The 13,982-nt window shown below is 35.6% G+C and overlaps 1 protein-coding gene across 17 annotated transcripts in view; it reads right to left on the reverse strand.

Annotated features, from left to right (window-relative positions):
• The window catches only part of MLIP (muscular LMNA interacting protein), a 256,011-nt gene that overhangs the window by 157,945 nt on the left and 84,084 nt on the right, over positions 1-13,982 (reverse strand). The window contains exon 1 of one of the 17 annotated variants that reach the window (XM_077903600.1): positions 409-545. The exons of the other annotated variants lie outside the window; for them this stretch is intronic. Within the exon in view, the coding sequence (XP_077759726.1) occupies positions 409-495 (87 nt within the window). The 5' untranslated portion in view covers positions 496-545. Of the gene's footprint in view, positions 1-408; positions 546-13,982 lie in introns of those variants that run through there. 17 annotated transcript variants of the gene reach the window in all.

Genomic DNA, 13,982 nt, shown 5'->3' on the forward strand with positions numbered 1-13,982 from the left:
AAATTTTTGCAATTGTTAAGAAACTGTTTATGACCATTCTATCATTACATCACATATTCAATTCTATGATATTATGAATTCATTATAATGCTATTTATGTCATTATTATAACACTATTAGTTTGTTAATTAATAGTAATGATACCTTATGTATATTTTGATTGGTAAAATATGATAAATAAGTTCTGAAAAACATGCCTGGTTTTCATAGTATTATTTGCCTACATATAAATAAAATAAGGCCAAAAAAGCTCTTTCATAGCTGTCAAATATGAGACCTTTTTGAAATGAATCAAACCTGTACCAAGATACATAAAAAGGGTAAAACTTTCCAGTTCTTGTTTCTATTTGAAGAGTCCAGTATATGCTAGGCCAATATATTATGAACTGCATGGAAATGGCAACTCACCAGTCTGCAGAAAAAAATCCAGCCAAAAGAATTCAGCCTTTTTGGTTCCATTTCAATCTGGAAACCCCAGAGGAAACACTCCTTCATTTGCAGAAATAGTAGTGCCAGGGTGTGTGATAAATTGAATGAAAAGGATAGGAAAGACACTTCAAGAATTCACTTTCTGAAACCGAATCCATTCTATTTTTAATCCTCTCTCTCAGGTATTTAATTCCAGATCTTAGTCAAGTCATGTTGTAAAAAGTATCCCAGTTGACAAATTATCAGTGCTTCACTTAGCGGCAATTTCCCTTCTGAAAACTATCTCCATGGATTAGTATTCAGAAACGTAATTTTTGTTTAGTGCTGATTTTGCTGAATAGAGAAATGACTCTGAAAACAAGATTTAAAAGTAGAAGTCATGAAATTAGTTAAGTATGAAGAAGTGAGAGAATAAATAAGAATTTTCAAGTGTGCTCAATATTTACAAGTTCTCAAATAACTCAGTATAATTAAAAGAGATCTGTAACTGGAGACCTTGGGTCTAGAAGGATTGCAAGGGTTGATCTGAAGAGGGAAAGTTGAGCTCATGATGGGCTGTTCCCAGTACCAAATCAATGCTTGCCTCCTGCCACAATGGGAGGATGGTTAGATTTCATTGACAGTAATAAATGGTAATAAAAATTACCATTTGTGTGAAACTCACTGATTTTCCTGCCAAGATCTTGAAAACATACCCTTACTCTGATCTTATAGACAAGGCTAATTCAGTGTCCTGGCCAGATTCCTTGAATAAAATATTAACCTCTGCTCAGTTGATAAATTATTTTTCTCAAATACTTTCAAAGATAAAATGCCTATATTAGAAACAGTGATATTCAATAGAAAAAGAAGGTAGTATTTAGTTCAAACCTCACTGAATAAGACTTCAAGAGGCCTTAGCTATCAGACATCTTCCTCCAAAGGAATACAGACTTTATAGTATTTAGTTTTCCATATTTAATAATATTAGTGTCTTTAAGAAACAAAAAATATAAATCAATTTTGTAATTTTATGAATGGAGTGTGTTCTCAGGATTTAAACTCCAATGGCTCAACTTTTACTCATCAACCCAGAAGTGGTTCTCAACACAGGGTTATTTTGCCTTCCACAGAGCATGGCTGGAGACATTTTTTTATTTGTCACAAAAAAAGGGGAGAAGTATGCTACTGGTTTCCAGAGGGTAGAGGCTAGGAGTGTTTCGAAATGCCCCCACAACAAAGATCAATTTGACCCAAAATGCCAACAGTGCTGAGGTTGAGAAATCTGTTCTTTAGTATTTCCCAGATAAAAAACATGAAAAAAATAATTGAAACAATGCTGTGATTTGGTCTGTATCATTGACTTAATCATTATCCAAGTGACTTGTTCCCCTACATTAACCTCAAACAGATGGGATTCAAATTCATGATTAGCAAACTGCAGATCACTTCATGACTTCATGAATGGGCATTTTGGGATTACTTGAGAATTTTAAAGTCATGCGTGTCAAAATCTGCATGTAGTGTGCATGCCACCTGTGCATGTAGTGTGTGTGATCGTCCCTCCCTCCTCTCTCTCTCTCTCTTTCTGTCTCTCTCTCTCTCTCTCTCTCTCTCTCACACACACACACACACACACACAACACTTAACACAGAGAAGAGTGCCCTGTACAACTGATACTTGTTACATTATGAAGACTAATTCCCATTCCAGCCAGTTGCTCAGATAGAGAGGGTTAAAATGACTGACTTGGAGTCAGAAGTAAGTATTTTAATGGTCAAAGAAAGTTGCTCTGGAGAGAAAGTGAATATAAAAACAAATTAAAGTGAAAAACAGAATAAGGCTGTTAAATATGCTGAGAATGAAGGTAGGAGTATCTTCCTGGAAGGGACTGGGTTATTTTTTTAAGACTAGTAGATTCCAAAAGAGAATAGACATCTTCAATGTAACTATTGTGCATAACTTCTGTATCTCAACATGTCTTTCTGAGCTGGTTGGTACACTTTATACAGTCGTCTGAGCACTTCCTGCCAGAAGAGACGACTAGAGGGCTTATTACTGATGGAATAGTTGAGAAAGATCCCTCAAGGATCTGATTCCCTCTGATGATGGGAAGGCAAAATGTGAGCCCTGCTTTCATATTTCTTCACACGTTCAGTATGCAAGAGCACCAGGAAAGAATGATCAGGAAACAAAACACGGATAGATTATTCAACTCACTTGCATCTCTCTACAAATGATGCTTCTAAAATCCCTATTTTAAGAGGCTATTTAAAATGGTTACTTAAAGTGGGGAGAGGTATTATCAGTAAAACTTTAATGAGAAAATTGAATTTGGTGGTATGGGCTCCATGAAGACCCTACTGCTGTTCAATTCAGAGACTAAAAACAAATGGACTGGGTCAAATCCAATTACATTCAGAGAATATACTGATGGCCTGATTCTGTTACAGACAGGCCCATAGGCTTTTTTTTTTTTTTTTTTTTTTTTTTTTGGTGGGGAATTGTGTTTTTTTCTACAAGAAAGTTCTCAGTTTATTGTATTCCCATAGTTTTTTTTTAAATGTTTGATTTTGGCAGCAATACAAACTAAATGCTTTTTAAAAATAGCTTTGTTCAATAGAAAATTGAGTTTAAAAAATAAACTCAACATATGGATTTTATTTAGGCTTTTAGCAAATTCTTCAAGTATATTTGGTATTATAAGACAGGTTTTGCTTTGTTTTTTGAGATGCTATTTCAAGGGGATTCTGATTCTAGTTCCTGAAAGATTCAGATGGTCAGGGATAAACATTCTAGAAGGGACAGTCTCCAAATTAGAGCTATGCTACATGCACTGTCCATAAGAGGTAGTAAGTCCTGAAACTCACGTGCTTGAGCTAACCTGTAACTGCTTGAAACTGAAATACATATTCAGTCACATTCTGGACTCCATTAAGAGAAAAAGTACTGAGGTGTCTGGGGGGCTCAGTCAGTTAAGCGTCTGCCTTTGGCTCAGGTCATGATCCTGGGGTCCTGGGATGAACCCTGCCTCAGGCTCCCTGCTCAGCAGGGAGTCTTCTTCTCCCTCCCCCTCTGCTCTTCCCTCCATTCATGATCTCTCTTTCTTTCTTTCAAATACATAAATTAATTTTTTTAAAAAGAGAGAAAAAGTAAGGCTTCAAAAGCTGAGAGTAAAATTACCTTGTGGACTTGAGAAATAAAAATAACTGGGTAATTTAAAATTTAAGCTCACCTAAGGTAAATCCCCATAGTATTTATGTCTGAAAATAGGTATTTTTGCCATGTTGAAAATTTATTGTTAAAGGACTTCTCTGTTTAATAATTGAACTTCTATTAACTCAGCATCGCTAAGGTGTAGAGAATCTCTGCAAATTCACACATGCCTCTTCAATCCTGAATCAATTTATTATTAATTAAAACCATTAGAGAATCTTAGATGTCTTTGAAAAGAAAGGTGCCCATGTTATCCTTTTGAATATACTTTTGCTATGGGAACAATTGTTTTCTTCAAAAACACCATAGTTTTTTCTAAATATTTTCTTTTTTCCCTTTTTTTTTTTAAGATTTTATTTATTTATTCATGAGAGAGAGAGAGAGGCAGAGACACAGGCAGAGGGAGAAGCAGGCTCCATGAAGGGAGCCCAACACAGGGCTCAATCCCGGGACTCCAGGATCATGCCCTGAGCCAGAGGCAGGCGCTAAACCTCTGAGCCATCCAGGGATCCCCCTTTTTTCCTTTTTTGATTCCATTAAAACATTTCAAATTTTTCACTCTTGGCCTCAAAATATATGTCTTATTTGGGGGAAAGGGAGAACTCTTAACTAAAATATTATAAGGAAATGTACTGAATTACCACCCATAACTTAAGAATGAACATGCCCATTAAAAAAAATCGCTCCTAGTAAGTCAGTGTTGCCTATCTTGTTGAGGATACAAAAAGCACTTAAGTGTTTGTTAAACATTTATTGAAGGGAAAGTCTCAGTCTCAAGGTGTTAGTCTATCTCAATTTAAATAATCTTTATGTACTATCATAGGGCATACTGGGACAGTGGTCTCCAAGGTTTTTTAAGTATGCACCTATTAAAAAAATAATTTGGGTACATATTTCCACTACACACATATTTATTTGTTTATTTGTTGGTTATCTTGTGCAAGTACTCCTGCAAAAATGTGTCATATAAAATATGCACCTAAATGGATACTGAAATGGTGAAAATAAAAGTTATTACAGATTAATAATTTATTCTGATGCCCTAATGATTAACCAGACACCACCACTGAGCTGTACTTACCCATTTTGAAACAACTGCAATGGGTAAAATTTCAGCTATTCGACATGATAGCTGACTTTTGATATAATGTTTTTTGAGCTTAACATGGACAGGTAAACAACACCCAAATTGAGAAGTCATCTTGCCCGAACATGAGAGAGACAGATGTGCTTCAGGAGACATTCTTTGATGCCCCTGTAATTTAAAAAATAGGCTAGAGAGGAAGTGGGGATAGATGGATGGCATTTATCTCCATGTATAAGGTTAAATAATGACACAGTCTTTATGGCTGGTCACGCTTTTTGGCCTCTTTCAATTCTGGCTTCAAGATTGTCTCATCTGCCACAAAACCCCAGGGAAAGCAAAGAAGGGTAAAACAAATCAATACTTTGCCAGTCCTATATGTATGCCCCTTGCCCTGTCCCTCAGATCTCTCACTTAGGCCATATCCTTACCTCTTTAACTGAACCTCCAGCAACTGAGCAACTGACCTTTGACATATTCAGCACGTTTGGTATTTCAAAGACCTCACAGAAGTTTCTTTCTTTTCCTCGGACTTTTTCAGAAAAGATAAACTATTTTACCTCCATTCTAAACCACCTGGCTTAAACTAAATGAGTGAAGTCTGGGAAACACATTAGCATGAACATATGAACATTTCCTCTTTGGAACAAGAGCTAAAGTGAAATAATACCCTGGTTCTTTCTGACGACTCCCAAAGAGAGCTGCTCAGCTCAAGAAGTTGAGTTCAATAAAGAGTAAGTTCAGCCCACCCAGGTGTTTTCCCTGTAGACACATTCCCCAAGTAGAGCTTTAGGCTCTACAGAAAGTCTGGTTGCCGTCTGGCAGATGGGCCTTCTGGCAAAGGGCAAGGATCTTACACTGCAGAGGAGTCCAAAAAAAGAATTTCCGTCATAAGCATCTGAATATATCTTGTGCTTTTTAAAATTTTCCTAATCAGTTCAGTAAATAACAGCATCACCCAGGCCAAATCTGCTTTCTTTTATTTAGGCAAAGTAATATTCTTCCAACAAATGTCCCCATGTGAGTTGAGAGCTTGGGTTCTCTTCCTTCTCACTGTCACACACTTCTGAGAGCAGTGGCCTCATGTTGAAGAAGCAGGTGCACTCAGGAAAAGCCACTAAGAACTTTCAAGGGTGTCCATACTTAGCTGAAACTTCTTGGCTCCTTTCAGTGCATTATTCCCTTTTGCCCTTATTTTTCCTTCCTGATTTCCTTTCTATTTCTTTTTTTCTTCAAACAGCACTTTCCTTTTATTTATTTATTTGAAAGAGACAGAGAGAGAGAAACCATGAGCAGGAGGGGCACAGGGAGAGAGAATCTCAAGCAGACTTCACGGTGAGCATAGAGCCCAACACGGGGCTCGATTTCATGACCTGAGATCATGACCTGAGCTGAAACCAAGAGTCAATGATTAACCAAGTGCCCCAACACTTCCTTTTCTTGAAACAATAAATAAAACAAATAAGTTATGTATTAGAATGTGATAGCACTGACAAAAAATAGCATGAAAATGCTTAGGGAGTGTGCCAGGAAGTAGAGATAGGAGCAAAACAGAATTAAATAAATTGGACAGGAAAGTCACCCAGGTGACTTTTAAGAAGAAACTTGAAGGAAGTAAGGAAATAAGCCATGCTGGTATCTTGGGGGAAATACTCCAAGAAGAGAGATTAGCAAAAGCCAAGACCCAAGTTTGGGAGAAAATCTGTTTGAAGAATAGAGTTTGGTGTGGCTGAGGATGAGTGGTGCCAGGGAAGAGCCATAGAAAGATAATACAAGAGTATTTAAGAAAAGGGGCTAGACTGCTGGGGCCATTTTAGCCATTATAAAGACTTCCATTTTTATTCTGAATGATATGGAAACTACTGGAATATTTGGAACAAAGCAGTAACATGATTTCATTGTGCTTTGAAAAGATCATTCTGGCTGCTATATTAGGAACAGAAAACAGGAAATGATGAAACACAAATGAATAAATTGATTACTTACAATGGGGAGAGGAAGGAAAAGCCGGAGGGATACTGGAAGAAGTGTACTTCTCCAAGTACACATTTTTTGTATAGTTTTGACTTTTGAAATCATACTAATGTTTTATGTATTTGAAAAACTACATAATTATACAAAATTAACAACAATGGGAAGGTATCCTAAAAGTGAATATAAACAGCAACAACAACAACAAAAAATTTAACCTAATCAGATAGAGAATTGACAACATAATCACCCAAAGGAAAACAAAAGAAATTAATCCAAGTAATGTTTTAAGTTTAATTTAGATATCAAAAAAAATGCAGGAAGTATCAGCATACAATTCAAGAATTTATAAAATTAAATATAGCCTTATAGTCATCTCCAGCTCAAGAAACAGCCTCACCAGTATCCTAGAACCCTCTCATCCTCCCCTTTTAGTCACCATCCCTCCACCAAGGCTAATTGCTATTCTGACTTCTAACAGCATAGATTCATGTCACATGTGTTTTTTCTTAACTATAAATGAACTCAGCACAAACTTTTTAAGCATTATATTCACAAAATTAATCCACAGGGTTGTGTGCAGTTGTAAATCCTTCACTGTGGAAGGAAGCAGATAAAAATATGAAGAGGGACAATAAGGAAGAACCCTAATCTTTTGGATATTAGAGATAACAATAAAAACATTTGTTTTTTATAGTTTTGTCTGCTGAAAGCACCTAGAGGCAATGATACCCCAGAAGCAATAAACACATAAGGTACCCAAATCATGATTTCTGTTTGTCATGTGTCCCTAAAACTAACAAAGGATGGGGAAATGACCAATTCCAAAGTTGAGTCAAGAGAAATGCAAGATGATATTAAAAATTACACATACATCCATAACTAGATGGGGTAGGGAGTACTTCTGTATATGCTGGCAGCAGAGTGCCAACTAAAAATAGAAGCAATATTAGAGTTAAAAAATCATAACTTTGGAACTCTTGCTATATAATGAGTGATTCAGGGAAGAATCCTCAATGAATTCCAAAGCCATCAAGTAAGCGTTTGTTTAGGAACAGGATATATGCAGTCTCAAAGTATTTCCTCATAGATCAGTAATTAATTGCAAAAAAGAACACAATACCTTTACAATAGATAAATTGTATCAACACCACCTTAATCAAGTGGCCAATGTTAACATCAACAATAAATGAACGAACTAAAATCATGTGTCTTCCAATGTGATATGATAAGAACAATATATTACTTATATTTCATTCTGTTCAAAAATAATCACCTGAATCTAATCATGAGGAAACAATCCAAAAAACAAATTCAAGGGCTACAAAAAAACTATTCTGTACTCTTCAAAATATCAATGTCAGAAAAGACAAAGAAAAGCTAAGAAAATGTCCTTTATAAAGGAAACAAAAAAGACATCTAACTATAACATAGGAACCTGGATTGCATTCTGGATTGAAAAGAAACAATGCTATAAAGGACAATGTTATAAAGGACAGTGCACTAATTTTGCACTAATCCAGGCAAGAAAGGATGAGTTTGGGACTAGGGTACTAGATGTGGAGGAAGTTAATATAGAATATATGTTGGAAAACAGTACTGTACCTGTGGTAGATTTCCTAAATTTGTTAACTATAACTGGTTATATAAGAAAATATTCTTATACTTAGAAGATTCATGCTGAAGTATTCAGGGATAAAATACCATGATGTTCACAGCTTATTCTCAGTTGGTTCCAAAAAAAAAACAAAAATGAAGAAGATGATGGTAGGTAGGTAGGTAGGTTGGTAGGTACAGAGAGAGAGCTATATATATATATAAAGCAAATGTGGCAAAAAGTTAAATAATTGGTAAATCTAGATGAAGGTATTTAGTGTTCATTATACTTTTCTTGGAACTTCAGCTTTGATTTTTTTAATAAAAATATAGAAATATGAAAAGAATATGTACAAAAATTTAGTACAAAATATACCTATATTGAATCCAACAAATCACAAATATCACCTTTCAATGTGCTGTAATGAATTCTTTGTTAGCCTGAAACAAAAATACACCTGAATTATCACTACTTTCTTATCTTAAATGTACAGTTATTTAACAATAGATACTCACATAGGCTAATTTTAATTAATTTATTATGACATCGGGGCACCTGGGTGGCTGTCAGTTAAACATCTCCCTTGATTCAGGTCATGATTCTAGGGTCCTGGGATCATCAGCCCTAAATAAGGCTCCCTGCTCAGTGGAGAGCCTGCTTTTCCCTCTCCCTCTGCTGCTCTGTCTGCTTGTGTTCTCTCTCACTGTCAAATACGTAAATAAAATATTTTTTAAAAATAAAAAATGATGGATTTGTTATGACACAATATTCTAGAAAAGAACAGGGGTGGAGAAATAAGATGCTTTGCAAGACAATAAAAGTTTGCACTTAAATAAAGAAGAAAATATTCTATAGGGAGACAAAAAGGGAAGCAAGAAGAGTAGGCACAGATTTCGCACTAAGCCAAGCAAGAAAGCATGAGTTTGGGACCAGGATAGTTGCTACTGAAGAAGTGAGAATTGGGAAAACTGGATATATTCTGAGACTAGACCCATGATGAGGCTAATAAACTGCATGTGGAGTATGAGAGAGAGAGGAGTCAATAGTTGTTCCACAGTTTTAAACTTGAATAAGAAAACAGATTCTTGGGGATCCCTGGGTGGCGCAGCGGTTTGGCGCCTGCCTTTGGCCCAGGGCGCAATCCTGGAGACCCGGGATCGAATCCCACGTCGGGCTCCCGGTGCATGGAGCCTGCTTCTCCCTCTGCCTGTGTCTCTGCCTCTGTGTGTGTGTGTGTGTGTGTGTGTGTGACTATCATAAATAAAACAAAACAAAAAAAATAGATTCTTGTGTAAGAACAACCACTGGTAGACAGCTCCATACACAGTGACCACTTCAGAGGAAAAGAAAATGAGGCCTTCTGGGGTATTGGTGAGGTTCTATTTCTTGATCTGGGACATAGCTATATGGTGATATCACTACAGATCCTGTGGACATTAGAAGAATAATAAAGGAATATTGTGAATAACTATATACCCACAGATTTGATAGTCTAGATTAATGGACTAATTCCTGGAAAGACAATTTTCCAAAATTTACATAAAAAGAAATAGACAATCTGAATAGGCCTATATCTATCTATTAAATGAATTTAATCATTAATAACCTTCCAAAACAGAAAGCACCAGGCCCAGGTATGTTCACTAATGAATTCTATGAAACATGTAAAGAAGATATTATACCAATTCTTTGCAATCTCTTTCAGAAGATAGAAGCAGAGAGAGCTGCCTGTGTCTCTGCCTCTCTCTGTGTCTCTCACGAATAAACAAAATCTTAAAAAAAGAAGAAGAAGAAGAAGAAGAAGAAGAAGAAGAAGAAGAAGAAGAAAAAGAAGAAGAAGAAGAAGGAGAGAATACTCAGTCTATGAGGTCAAAATTACATTAATACCAAAACTAGATAAAGACATTATTGACAGAAAGAAAGAAAGAAAGAAAGAAAAAAAGAAAGAAAGAAAGAAAACCACAGACCAATATTTCTCTTGAATATGAATGTGAGAATCCTCAATGAAATATTAGCAAATTGAATCTAACAATGTATAAGAAGAACTATACACCATGACTAAGTGAGATTTATCCCAGGTATGCAAGGCTAGTTCAACAACCAAAAATCAATAAGTGTAATCCATCATATCAATAGACTAAAAAAGAAAAATCACATGATCAATAGATGCAGAAAAAGCATTTGACAAAATTCAACATATATTCATGATTTAAAAAAAAACTCTCAGTAAGCTAGGAATAGAGGAGAATTTCTTCAACTTGATAAAGAATATCTACAAAAAATCCTACAGCTAATATCATACTTAATGGTGAGAAACTCAGTTTTTCCACTAAGTACAAGGTATGAGGTAAGGATGTCCTCTTTCTTACCATGCCTTTTCAACATTGTACTAAAGTTTCTAGTTAATACAATTAGAGAAGAAAAGGAAATAAAAGCTACACAGATTGGGAAGGAAAAACTAAAACTCTTTTTGTTCACAGGTGCCATGATTGTCTATATAGAAAATCAGAAAGAATCAACCAAAAAACAAAAAATCCTGGCACTAATAAGCAGTTATAGCAAGGTGGTAGGATACAAGATTAAAATACAAAAGTCAATTGCTTTCTTATATACCAGCACTAAACATGTAGAATTTGGAATTAAAAACACAATACCATTTACATTAGCCACCCCCACCTATAAGATACATATATATAAATATAACAAAGTATGCATAAGATCTATACGAGAAAAACTACAAATTCTGATGAACAAAATCAAGAAACTAAATAAGTGGGGAGATACTCTATGTTCCTAGAAGGAAGATTCAACATTGTCAAGAGGTCAGTTCTTGTAAATTTGATCTATAGATTCAATACAATCTCAAGCAAAATCCAAGAAAGTTATTTTGTAGACATGAACAAATTCCAAAGTTCATATGGAGAGGTAAAGACCCAGAATAGCCACCAAAATATTGAAGAGGAAGAAAGTTGGAGGACTGACACTACCTGACCTCAAGACTGACTATAAAGCTGTTGTAACCAATCAGTATGGTATTGGTGAAAGACTTGACAAAGAGTTCAATATAACAGGATATAAGAGCCCAGAAAGACCAATAAATACAGTCAACTGATCTTTAACAAAGGAGCAAAGGCAATAGAGCAAATCTCAACAAATGGTGTTAGAACAACTGAGTATCTCCATGAAAAAAAATAATAATAAATCCAACACAGACTTGCACTCTTCACAAAAATGAACTCAAAATGAATCATAGCGGATCCCTGGGTGGCGCAGCGGTTTGGCGCCTGCCTTTGGCCCAGGGCGCGATCCTGGAGACCCGGGATCGAATCCCACATCGGGCTCCCAGTGCATGAAGCCTGCTTCTCCCTCTGCCTGTGTCTCTGCCTCTCTCTCTCTCTCTCTGTGACTGTCATAAAAAAAAAAAAAAAAATGAATCATAGGCCTAAATGTAGAACTCAAAACTACAAAACTCCTAGACAATAACATAGGAGAAAATCTATATGACCTCAAGTATGGCGATGACTTTTTAGATACAACACCAAAGACATGATCCATGAAAGAAATAATTGCTAAGCCTGGCAATTAAAAAGTAAACTTCTGATCTGAAAAAGACAACATCAAAAAGATGAGATGACAGGCCATAGACTGAAAGAAAATATTTGCAGAAGACACATATTATAAAGTACTACTATTCAAAACATACAGAGAACACTTAAAACTCAACAATAAGAAAACAAACAACCTGATTTTTTAAATGGACCAAATACCTTAACAAACGCCGCAGCCAAATAAGCCAAATAAGCAAATGAAAAGATAACTTCACATCATATGTCGTCAGGGAAAGACAATGAGACACCTCTACATATTTATTACAATGGCCCAAATACAAAAAACAAAAACAAAAACAAAATTGACAACACCAAATGCTAGCAAGGATGTAGAGCAACAAGACTCTCATTTATCACTGATGTGAATGCAAATGGTATAGCTCCTTCAGATGGCAGTCTGGTAGTTTCTTACAAAAGTAAACATAACTCTGCTATGATCTAGCAATCATAGTCCTGGGTATTTCCTCAAAGGAATTAAAAACTTATGATTAATAGCAAGATGTCATTCTTTTTTGTGGCTGAGCAATATATATAAATCTTTATACCATCTCTTCTTTATCCATTCATCTAATGATGGAAACTGGGGTTGCTTCCATATTTTGGCTATTGAAAATAGTGCTGCAATAAACATAGCAATGCATATATTTTTTTGAATTCATATTTTCATTTTCTTTGGGTAAACACCCAAAAGTAGAATTACTGAATCATATGGCATTTCTATTTTTAATATTTTGAGGAACATCCATACTGCTTTCCACAGTGGTTACACCAGTTTACATTACCAACAGTGCACAAGTGTTCCTTTTTCCCCACACCCTCAGCAACACTTGTTATTTCTTGTCTTTTTGATTGTAGCCATTCTGAGTGTAAGGTAATATCCCATTGTGATTTTGAGTTACATTTGTGAAATAAGCCAGGCAGAGAAAAACAAATACTAAATGATTTCATGTCTATGTGCAATCTGAAAAACAAAACAAATAAACAAACATAAAACAGAAACAGACCCACAAATATAGAGAACAAACTGGTGGTGGCCAGAAAGGAGGGTGTTAGGGGGATGGGCAGAATGGGTGAAGGTGAATGGGAGAAAAAGGCTCCCAGTTAAGGAATGAGTAAGTTACAGGGAGAAAAGCACAGCATGGGGAATATAGTCAATGATATTATAATAGTATTGTATGGTAACAGATGGTAGCTACACTTGTGGTGAGCATAGCATAGCATATAAACATGTTGTACACCTGAAACTAATATCATTGTGGATCAACTATATATCAATTAAAAAGTCTACACAAGAAACTGCATAGAGATGTTTATAGCAGCATTATTCATTATTGCCAAAACTTGAAAGCAACAAAGATGTCCTTCAGTAGGTGAATAAACTGTGGTACACCCAGAAAATGGAGTATTATTCAGTGCTAAAAAGGAATGAACTATCAAGCCATGAAGAAACATAGAGAAAACTTAAATGTATTTTACAAAGTGAAAGAAGCCAATCTGAAAAGGCTATACACTATAGGATTTCAACTATATGACATTCTGGAAAATGCAAAACTATGGAGATAGTAAAAAGATCTATTGTTGCTAGGGGTTGATAGAAGAAGAGATGAGTAGATAGAACAAAGAGGCTTATAAGGACAGTGAAAATACACTGTATGACACAGTAATGACTGATACATTCATTATATATTTGTCCAAACCCCAAGAACATGCACCACCAAGAGTTAACCCCTAGTAACCTATAGACTCTGTGTGATTATAATGTATCCATTAGATTTATCAATTAAAACAAATGTACCACTCTGGTGAGGGATGTTAATAATGGGAGAAGCTATGGATGTGTAAGGGCAGTGGGTATGTGAGAAATCTCTGTATCTTTCCCTTCAATTTTGCTATGAGCCTTAAATTTCTCTAAAAAAATAAGTCTTCAATATTTTGAGAAATGGTTAAATAACTTCTCATAGGGTCATACACCAAGCAAATGACAGATCTAGAACTCAAATCCAGGTCTTTCTGGCACTGTGATCTTAACCATTAACCTACAATGCTTCTCAGAGTTATGCCTCTCAGAGATGTCATTGGGACAGTAGTCAGGAGAAC

The sequence above is a fragment of the Canis aureus genome, chromosome 7 (genome assembly GCF_053574225.1).
Source record: "Canis aureus isolate CA01 chromosome 7, VMU_Caureus_v.1.0, whole genome shotgun sequence".
Taxonomy (NCBI): domain Eukaryota; kingdom Metazoa; phylum Chordata; class Mammalia; order Carnivora; family Canidae; genus Canis; species Canis aureus.